General features: G+C 29.4%; 1 protein-coding gene across 5 annotated transcripts; it reads left to right on the top strand.

Moving 5' to 3' along the window:
* Positions 1 to 5,125: 5,125 nt before the first annotated feature.
* Positions 5,126 to 10,005, top strand: LOC108487329 (agamous-like MADS-box protein MADS1). Of its 5 annotated transcripts, none has more exons than XM_017791639.2 (9): positions 5,126 to 5,511; positions 5,695 to 5,930; positions 8,400 to 8,478; positions 8,643 to 8,704; positions 8,800 to 8,899; positions 9,040 to 9,081; positions 9,288 to 9,329; positions 9,497 to 9,681; positions 9,777 to 10,005. In XM_017791639.2, exons 2-9 carry the CDS (start codon positions 5,704 to 5,706, stop codon positions 9,778 to 9,780), a joined length of 741 nt encoding a protein of 246 aa, XP_017647128.1. In that variant the 5' UTR covers positions 5,126 to 5,511; positions 5,695 to 5,703; the 3' UTR covers positions 9,781 to 10,005. The 5 variants fall into 5 exon arrangements, with proteins under 5 accessions (XP_017647128.1, XP_017647129.1, XP_052876044.1 ...); XM_017791640.2 differs by having other exon boundaries at positions 5,269 to 5,438; XM_053020084.1 differs by having other exon boundaries at positions 5,500 to 5,576.
* Positions 10,006 to 11,213: the final 1,208 nt, after the last annotated feature.

Here is an 11,213-nt window from a genome sequence, read left to right as displayed (position 1 = left end):
TATAATTATTTATATATGCAATATATAAACATAAAATGATGTTATATCAATAATTGTGTTAATAATTTACGAGAATTGGATTGAATCAAAATTTGATATATAAAATTGTATAAAATCAAAGTTCATGTATATAATTGTATATTAAACTAAAGTTTATGTATAGTTTTGAAATTTATCCCTAAAATTAATTATTACACATACTATTTATTAGATCATCGATTTTCTATCTAACCAGTTAGATCGTGAGTTCAAGAATAGCCAAAAATAAAAATAAAATAAAAATAAAACTCAAATAAATTATAGTAGAGAAAAATAATCATTTTATAAATTATAACAACAAAATTAAGTATACTATCTTCAGTTTGATTTTAACAAAATTTTATTAGATTGACCATTTTTTTTCGATTCATCCATTTCAATGTTATAAGATCAAATCAATGGTCAAGCCAATTAGACTATCAATTTTTGTGAAACTAATTAATTGTGAGTTCAACCATGATAAAATAATAATAATATGTTAGAAGATTAATAAAAAAATAAAACAAAAATAAACACAAACAAATAATAATAAAAGCATAAATATTCATTTTATGATCGAATTGTTGAATCTATTAATTTTCAATTTAATCAATCAGTCAAATTTTATTATAAAAATTGTGAATATTCACAATAACCAAAAATCTAAAAAAAAATCAATAATCATGTAAGGTGGACAGCTAATATAAAATGATTAATATATAAAAAATTACAGTCCGATCCCAACAAATAATCAAATAAATATGATGAAAAATCGTATTTTGAAACCATTTTTGTTCACATTCTAATAATAATGGTGAGAAAAGGGGCAATGGTTGTGTCGTTGTGGTCCTTACTTTCTGAATTCTGAAGCGTGTAATTAGAGTTTCCCTGCTGTGACCCACAAACAGATGACCGACCAATGAGAGCAGTGCACTTTCTGTTTTAGAAATGAGAACCTTTAGACTCTAACCCATGAATGGAAACTGCACTCAAACTTGTGAAAAAGGTCCCTCACATGCCTAACTATACACCCAATTATATAATGCATGCATCCACCTTGGCATATATTATGTAATCGCTTAAATTTCGGACCTAAATTCAAATTCAAAATAATTCAAAATTAAGTGTTGTTTTAATAGCTTTAAACCAGTTTTGTAACTTATTGTCTTATGATTAAGATTCGGTTTAGCATTAGGTGTAATAAGTATTCGGTTTATCAATAAGTACATTAGTTTTTTATTGATGATACCTTGATTAAAAAAAAAATGGCTTAGCAAAAAAGGTAATCAAAATCCGAAATCACCCGAACTTATAATAATCCAACTAAAAAATCTTAAGCTTTAAATTTGAATAATTTAAACCTTAATTAATCCGAACTCAAAATTAACACAAACAAAAATAACTCAAAAAATTTATATTGACCTATTCATATTGACCAAAAACTAAAATAAACTCAACTATAAATTAAATGAGAAATGATTGCATCCATTTCCAATAAGAAAATGATAAATTAGATTTTTCCTCTTGATTTTCAGCTTTTTTTTTGAAAAAAATTTAAATTCAACTAAAAATGCTAAAAATAATTTTTTTTTGATGAATTATAAAAGTAAGGTAAAACCCTATCAACAGTACAATTCGAACTCAAGCTATATTTGAGACAATAAACACTATACTCATCAAGCCAATAAATCGAGTATCTTAAAATGTAATATTTAATCAAGTTGATGTAACCTCTTTCTCATATTTCAGCCTCCATTGTGCGAAAAAGAAAATTTATTTGTAGTATTTTTCTTTTCACATTATAATCGTGTTAAAATTTAAGTGGTGGACCTTAAGTTATCACTTAATTTTATTGGCAATCCAAGGAATTAAGTAGAGTGGCCTTGGCTCCTAAAAATTATAAAATTGTATTTAAATCTTTAAAAATTGTAAAATTATAATTTAATATAATAATAAAATTCTATTTGAACCCCTTCCAAAAGAATTATGATTCAATTTTGTCCTCCATAATATGATTTCGTAGCATACTATGTTTGGGTTGTAGAAAAAATATGTTAGACACTGTGCTTCTAAAGCTGAAGACGAGAATAACTTTGGGTCAAATTTTGAACGTCAATTGAAGCAGAATATTAATTAATAGCACACCATAATTGTTTTCTTTCTTTATAAATAGGTGACAATTATCGTAGTTTTGATCTTTGTTTATTTATGGTACATACACATGGATAGTAATCTGAATTTAAAAACTTCATTTAGGACCTGTTTAGTAGTGCTTAAAAAAATATTTCTGGCTCCAAAAGCCGAAAGTACTTTTGGAAGAAAAACTGTGCTAAACAAGTTATTTTTGGTTGAAATTTTTGACTTTTCATAAGTGCTTTTGCAAAAGAGAAGCTAAAATTTTTAGCTTTTCTTCTCCCAAAAATATTTTTAGTGCTTAATTACTTTTTCACCCCTCTAATAACATAGTATTTTCCTTTTTTTTTCTTGGTGCTTAATTACAAACGTATTAAAATCATTAATTAAAATAAAAAATATTTTTAAATTACTAATTACAAATATTGAATGGTTATATTTAAATATTTAAAATACAGTTTATATATTCTAATTAAATTTTATAAATAATTAATATTTATTGCTTAAAATATTTAAAATTTATCGTCATATATTAAAATATTAACAACAAGTTATAATAATCTTTTTTATATTCTTACTAAAATATAATAATATTAACTAATTTAAATATTATTTAAATGCATGTTTGTTACTTAATAATAACATGTCTGAAATTGACATTTTATTTCTCAAAAGTACTTTTTGACAGCAATGCTAAATACTTAAATTTTAAACCAAACATATCAAAAGTAGTTTTAATTTCACGGCACTTTTCAAAAGCATTATCAAAGTAGCCCTTAATCATCCAGAATTTAAACCTACCCAAATTCAATTTAACCATAAAATTCATAATTAAAAATTGTCCAAACTTGTAATAATTTTATTCAAAAAATCCAATCCGAAACCTGAAATTGGCCTCGATTAAGATACAATTAGAAAGTTCCGAAAACCAAATTAACTTGATCCAAAACTAATCCCATCTATTCAATTGGTAGATATACTTTTGCATGATCAAAAGAGAGACTGGAGTTAAAGAAGAAGGCAAAAAGAAGAAATGAATGAAGAGATGGAGCTTAAAGTCAACAGTGTCTAAAAATGTCCAAATGTAGGTAACAAAACAAAGGGACATAAATTTGTACCCCAAACTTTTAAGTGAAACACGGTTTGAAGTTCCATGGTAAATGCTTCTTGGTTTATAATTTATAAAGGGTTAATATACTATTTGGTTGAGTTTGGTTTTTAGTATTTAATTTGGTAATTAAGTTTGGTTTTTAATGTTGGATTTGATACTTAGACTTAATAATCCGATGAATAACCTATTAAGCTATACTTAATTGGGACAAGAAATTAAACTCAAATACTAAATTAAATATTAAAGCTACCAAATAGTATAACTTATTAAGCTTAGTAACATGATTCTGATACATAAAAGAGGGTCAATTACTCACTACAGAAATTTAACGTTTTAGCAAAACGCCGCAAATATTATAAATTAGTGGCACTAATGAAATCAAACAAACAAGGCGAAACATGGAAGAATGGTATAAAACATTTCAGCAGCAATTACTTTTTTGACTTAAAATTAACATGTATTTTGTGGGTTGAAAAAGACGGGATTGTAATCCTCAAATGATGTATTTTCGTGTCCAAAGGGATTTAGATTTCCATAAAAGCAATTGACCAATTAGTTTGATCATTAATATGCTTTTCTAATGTCTAAGTAATTATAGTTAGACAACTAAGATTAGAAAATAAATCTCAATAATTTAAATTTATCACTTAATTTTTCATTAATTATTTATTTAGCACTTAATTTTTCAATTTATCAAATGTATACTTAACTATATTGAAACCACAACATATGGATATCTTCCATACAATTTGACCAAACAAAAATCAATGGTGTATTTGAAAAGCCACTTAGTAATTAAATTTGAGAGTAATTTCTTATAATTACATATGTATGAAAATTTTGGGTAAATGTTATAATTATTGGATCTCAGTGAACTGAATATAATTGGTGCACCTAATTATTTACTCTAGTTCTTATGAAAAGTTGAAAAATAGAGAAATTATTCAGACGAAGTATTCACACACGTAGTAGAGACGTAAACACTCTACTAAGGTTGAGCAAAAAACCGACCAAACCAAAAACGAGCTGGAATAGAGGTATTTGGATAGTTTATAGAATGTAAGTTTAAAAATTGTGGTTACTCGAAATTGAACTGAAATCTGTTTTTTATTTAATATATAATTAATTTAAAATTTTAATGATATAAAATAAATATTTTATATTTAAAAGTTCTTGAAAAATTATTATTATTTAGAAATATTTATGAAAAAGACTTTGAAATTTTGTCAAATAATATTCAAAAGTCATAAAATAAATATTATATTTTTTCAAAACAGTCTAAAAATTCAAAACAAAAAATTAATATGAAAAAATCAAGAATCGAACCAAATTATGATTGACAGTTCAAAAAATAAAAAAAAAACCTAACCGAATTAAACCTAAATCACCCCTACACTCTAAAGTCCAAAGGGAAACACTCAAATGAATACTACTACTTACTTCTTCGGTTATATAAATGAACATCTCTTAACTACGAGGCAAATCATAAATATTAAATTTCTTAAAATTACACCTTCTTACAATTTCTATAATGTTGAAATTTAACCAATTGCATTTTATTGGAACGTCCTGCCTCATGTAACCATGATGGAAAACTATGGTTTGAGGTAATAAAAATAATGTTTTTCTTGTCATCCAAACAACAAATCTATATAACTATGATTTACTTTCAAAAGAAAAATTTTCTTATAGAAGAGAATTTGAAGTAAACAAACGTAGCCTTAGCCTAACGTCTCATCCACCACCATTAATAGTCCTTTTCAAAAGGGTCCCTTTCTCTTCTCTCTCTAATGCAATGCCATCCCTTCGTTCACATGAAAAAAAAAAAAATAGAAAAAAAAAGGGTTTAATGGTTAATGGTGTCTGAACCATTCAAGTGATGATTCCCAACTTTAACCTTTCTTTTTTATTCCCTTTAACTTTAAAATATAATACACCACTTATATTATTAAAATAATGAAAAAAAACCCAAATAGTACTAAAAATGGGATACATAATAGTATTTAAAAATGGAAGATTAAATTAACTGGTTATATAAAAATGATGATAAACACAACAGAAAAGGGTTTTCTGGTTTATTTACATTTATAAATAGAAAACTCTCAACCCTTCTTTGCTTCCATTTTCTGCATCTCTTCTGGTCAGAGATTGCAGCTAAAAAGAAAAACAAAGAGAAGTAAATCAAAAACTCTTTTCTTCTTTATTTTCTGCCTTTAATTATCATACTTGCCTTTTCTTTTCCTTTCAAGGTTAGTCAGCCATAAACTGAAAACAAAATTATTTTAATCACATCTTCTTGCTTCACTTACTTTGGGTTTTTTTTTTACCTCTCCTTGATCATCAAATTCTATATATGTACTTTTCAAATAATATAGTAAATGATGTTATTGCTTTCATCATGGTTTTTCTTTTGGTTTTTTGGTTTGTTCCAGTTAGGAAGCATGGTGTACCCCAATGAATCCCTTGAAGACTCTCCCCAGAAGAAAATGGGGAGAGGAAAGATCGAGATCAAGCGGATCGAAAACACGACGAACCGCCAAGTTACCTTTTGTAAGAGGCGCAATGGTTTGCTCAAAAAGGCTTATGAGCTATCGGTTCTTTGTGATGCTGAGGTTGCTTTGATTGTCTTCTCTAGCCGTGGTCGACTCTATGAGTATGCTAACAATAGGTATGACCTTTGATCTTAATTTTCTCAAAGTACAATGAAAATTTTGTCAATGGAACTATATATAGGAATGGATCTTTGATCAGTGGAAGTATTAATATTTATTATATAGTTTTTTTTTATATATTTTTTGGTGAAAAGCTATAGATTGAGTTCACTAAAACTAAGATTCAGTTGTCTTTTTTTTCCCTTCTATTTTGTCTTTTTTTACTTGTATAAGCTTTAGGGCTTTATATATATTTCTGTTTATGATCTTTTTCTGAAGTTCCTAGTTTGGTGGATACATGGATCTGGTGCAATAGATGGAAATAGACAGCATTATGTTTTTGCGGAAGTAACAATTTAAAAGCATAGGTTTTGGGGATATGATATATATGTGTGTGTGCGTGTGTGTATATATATATGACTGTTGGACCTGTGAGAGATCAGCCTTCTGTGCTTTCTATATCCTCCATTGATGTTAAAATTTATCCTTCCTTTCCTTTCTTTCTTTCTTTCTTTTTTTTTCTTGGGGCTGAGCCTGTCTCAGCCATGGGGCTAAAGGGCCTATATACATGAATATCTGTCATGTTCCCATTAGCTCAAAAAATCATCCTTAATGGATGTCAGTTGAAAAAGATCAAGATAGTAAAAGGAGTTTGCCCAAAAGGAAACTAGAAAAAAAACACACATTTTGTCTAAATTAAGAACCCCCAATGTAAGAAAATCAAATTAGGGTTTCATTTTTTTAAAATAAACATGGTGTTTTTTTTTTTTTTTAAATTTGCTAATGGGAACATGTTAGGACTCCTTTTTACAACCAATCACAACCAAATTCAATAAGATCTAAATTAGGGTTCTTCATAAACGAAATTTCCCTAAATCTCCACTTTGGGCACCACGTGAATTCCCCTCCTTTCACAGTCAAACATAACCAAATTAGGGTTTGGTTTTCTTTTTTCTTTTTCGGTTATTAACCACATAAGGCTAACAACTCTCACCAAAACCCTTTTAATTGGTAACCCTTAAATCAAGCAAAGTAATTTCCCCGCAACAACTCACCAAAATTTTTTTACATAGTTTTAGAGATACTTTTTTTTCTCTTCCTTTTTATCACCAATTTGGGTCTTTTTTATGTACTTTTAAATCTATCTAGGGTTTATAGATTTGGGTTTTAAATTTTGGGTCTCGAATTCAATTTTTTTTATTTATTTTTAAATCTATCTAGGGTTTTGATGACTCCATGACTAAGATTAGGTGTGGTGTTTTGTCTTAGTTACCAGAATCTTTTGGTCACGTCACACACGATTTTCTCAGTTTCTTCACTACTTGACAAAATGAGTTTTCTTACATTATTCCAAAACCTCAGTTTCTTTGTCTTGTTTTTTTTTTTTTCATCATTGCAAACCCATTTAGCCAATGGAAATAAAGCTCAAAAACTGCTCAAAGGGTCATCATCATCATCATTTATAATGAATGACTTACTGTTGGCATTAGCTTCCCCGGTTTTCATTTGTGAAAAGATCTTTGCTTAGATATATTCGTGCAAGTTCAAATTAAGAGAGAGAAGCAACACTTAAAAAAGTAAAAAAAAGAAAAGAAAAAGTGAGTCAGCACACAGCAGTGTTGTCTGAGAGAGACAACGTACGGCAACTGCGAACCAATGGGAGTGTTCTGAGGTTTTGGCTTCTACTGTGAAACTTGTAACTATGGCTGCTGCTGCTCCTCACAGTTTTCAGACACTGACAGAAGCTGATAAAATCACTGTTCTATATTTTTATATCAATTAAATTCTTCTCTCTCTTTTTTTGGCTTTTGCTTTATACTATTTGTTTATTAAATAAGGTGGGTTAATAACTAAAATAACGTACGAACTCTTTAAAGTATTATCCTCCGTGTAATTGGTTAATGACACCTGGCACAAATAAAAAACTCTGAGCCAATCATACTGCTAGAAACAGTGCTAGCATTGGCAGGGACGGCCAATCAGAGGCTCGACGAAATTAAGGTATCAGAAAGGAAATTAAAGTTGATTTGGGGATGACTACCGAGGTGACTTAAGGGTTCTCATCAATCAAATATGGTCCATATATATGTGAACAACACAGCTAGCCATTGCTCCATTGTTATTGTAAACTTTGGGGGGTTCAAGGTTTCGTATTAGATTCAGTTAACTGACACATTGGTTGATTTGACCATTTTGCTTAATAAAACAGCTACCTACTAGCATTACATGTGATGATGATGATGAAGATGAAGATATAATGTTTCTAAACACCATTATGCTCTAACTAATTTTTAATTAATCATAATGACATTGCTAAAGGTTGGTAATATGGATCACATGCAAGCATTTCATGAATGATTTATATGTGTACTTTTTACATGAGTTATATATATATATGTATATAGATTTTTCAAATAATTAACTGTGTTATTTGCCTTGATTGTTGATATAATTTGTTTTATTTAATTAAAACAATGTTTTTGCAGTGTTAAAGCAACAATTGAGAGGTATAAAAAGGCTTCTGATTCCTCCAATACTGGATCAGTTGCTGAAGTTAATGCTCAGGTATTAACTTAATCAATCTTCATTGTTTTAATTTGCATTTAATTAAGTCCTTAACCTTAACATTTCCCTGAAGAAGCTCTTAACCTTTACTATCTGGTTTTGTTCAACTCCTTGGTTTACTTAATAAAATTTCTTTGGTAATGCCATACGGATGTAAATCTCAGTTCTATCAGCAAGAAGCTGACAAACTCCGAAATCAAATCCGGAATTTGCAGAATGCAAACAGGTCATTTCCCCATGGTTTTAATTCACTTCCATCATATACAATTTTATTTCAAAACCCTTTTTGTTTAACAATGCTATGTGTATATATGTTTGCAGGCATATGCTGGGAGAGTCCATAGGGGGATTGCCTATGAAAGAGCTTAAGAGCTTGGAGAGTCGTTTAGAAAAAGGAATTAGCAGAATCCGTTCCAAAAAGGTATCTGATAATAATTTATGTAATTAAAAATAGTTCCTTTAAGATTATTAATTATTATTGCTACTGACAAATTTTCCCTTCTCCTTTAATTTATCAAATTTTCCCTTCTCCTTTAATTTATCCCCTTTAAACTCTACCAGAATGAGCTGTTGTTTGCTGAAATTGAGTATATGCAGAAAAGGGTAAGTACTTTTTCCTCTTCACATCACCATTTAATCCAAAACTGATTAATTGCTTGCCTGAGAGTGTTATATAAGGCAATTACTTTGGTCTTTGGCCATCAGTTAAAAGGGGGGTCTCAATGGTGTTTTATTTGATTGAACCATGTAGGGGCCGATCCATAGTATGTTCTTAGTGTGTATGTTTATAATTTTGTCCTTTGCTGCAGGAAATTGACTTGCATAACAATAACCAACTTCTTCGAGCCAAGGTCTGATCTCTCTTTCTTTACTTTAGTTTAACATTGTTGTTGCGGTTGAAAAAACCTTTGATTGGCAAAAACCCTTTGTTTATCATTGCTTTTGCCGTTAAAAAGTGCTGTTGGACAGCCAAAAGCCATGCTTAACGCACCATTTGTGCCATTACTGTATGTTTCAGATAGCTGAGAACGAGAGGAAGCAGCAGAGCATGAATTTGATGCCCGGAGGTTCAAGTGCTAACTTCGAGGCCCTACATTCTCAACCATATGACTCTCGGAACTACTTCCAAGTCGATGCTTTACAACCCGCCACCAATTATTATAACCCTCAGCAGCAGCAAGACCAGATAGCTCTTCAACTAGTGTAAGAATCTTTGCAGAAAAAAAGGTCTTTGTATTACCAAATATTTTTTCATCTTAGATGAAACTATATAACATATTCCTATGGTTTGTGTGCAGCTAATGTTATGGGGGCGTGCATGGTTCATTGCTGCTGTTTCAGTTTTAGTGAAGAACATCTTAGCATTGTGTCAGATGAAAGCTACTATATAAGGCAGGAATATTATGTTAACTTTCCTTAAATGGAGGACCCTAGATCTGATCTTCTGCCATGTTTAAGATGCGTAGAGTGTGTAAGAATGATAAGTTTGATTTTCAGACAAGAATGTCCTCTTCCATTTGCTTAGAACATGCATTAAGATCCTACAAGATTATCCCCCATGAATCATGGCATTTCCACTTACTATGAAATATATAATATACATATATCTAGGAACTGATTATAAGCTTGTTAAGGTTACTGTAAAAGGAAATGGGGCTAAATTTACTTTTGATGTGTACTTGGAAAATTAAAATATTCATGTCTACTACACCCCACCTTTTTCTAGCTTTTAGATGATGAATTAATTAAGTTAATTAGAATTATCAAAGTAGAGAATTATTATTTTTAATAAATTAAGAACTAATTCTGTGATATGATGTGTTGATATAAAATTAAAATAATTCATATTTAAAGTATTTTATTTAAAATTAACTTGATCTGAGTAAGATTAATATATGATGTAACACAAATTAAAAGAAAAAATAATTAATAAAATGATAAATTAAATATATCCATCAAGTAAATAACAAGTTTAGGGATAAATAATAAATTAATAAAGATACTACTTATCATATCTCTCTTATAAACTCTTCCTCGAGTTAGCTTTATCCTCTAGACATGTCTTGTCTATAACCACTCTTCCACATTCTTCTTTAAAATCACATTTCCCTTTAGTTTCATTTGATAATTTGATAGGTTTAACTTTGTAGGCAACTCTTGTAATATCTTTGATTATCGAACATTTTGAAAAAGTGGTTTTTCCATTGATATATGCATCATCTAAATGATGTTCTCCTTTCGACCATTATCAACTACCAAGTTGTAAATGTTACCAGATTGTGCAACTAGTTTGGAAATGTTGTTGGCCTTGGGTTGTATCTTCATCCTTCAATTTTAATATCTTTCGTATTGCCAAAATGTGTCCATCTACTGAATTCTTTCTATTGCTGTCACCATCATGTTTGCATATTATTTCATTTCCTTCCTCAAATTCTTCTTTGTAATCGCTACGTTCTATAACGTCAATTTCCTTTCTTCTTGGACAATCATTAGCGCAATGTCCAGGTAGATTACACCGACAACATTTTTTAGGAATTGACTTAGCATATGGGTTCTTTGATGGTTGTGACTGTGTTTGTCTCAATCCCTTCCGCTAATTTCTTTCTCGTTGCTTTGTCATAATTGGATTTTTATGTTTGAATTTGCAAGTTTCCAGTTTCTTATTATTCTCCAAAGTTGCTAGTGCAAACTGATAGCAATTCTTCTTAGTCCAAGCCACCTTCTTCCATTGTATC

This window comes from Gossypium arboreum, chromosome 10 (genome assembly GCF_025698485.1).
Source record: "Gossypium arboreum isolate Shixiya-1 chromosome 10, ASM2569848v2, whole genome shotgun sequence".
In the NCBI taxonomy this organism is placed as follows: domain Eukaryota; kingdom Viridiplantae; phylum Streptophyta; class Magnoliopsida; order Malvales; family Malvaceae; genus Gossypium; species Gossypium arboreum.
This window is presented reverse-complemented; position numbering and strand designations above follow the sequence as displayed.

Bases quoted from the DNA above. Each gene is read 5' to 3' on its own strand.
- LOC108487329 (XM_053020085.1), top strand. From the start codon at position 5,641: ATGATGTTATTGCTTTCATCATGGTTTTTCTTTTGGTTTTTTGGTTTG. The intron at 9,082-9,287 runs GTAAGTACTTTT...CCTTTGCTGCAG, and splicing joins TTGAGTATATGCAGAAAAGG to GAAATTGACTTGCATAACAA. The intron at 9,330-9,496 runs GTCTGATCTCTC...TGTATGTTTCAG, and splicing joins ACCAACTTCTTCGAGCCAAG to ATAGCTGAGAACGAGAGGAA.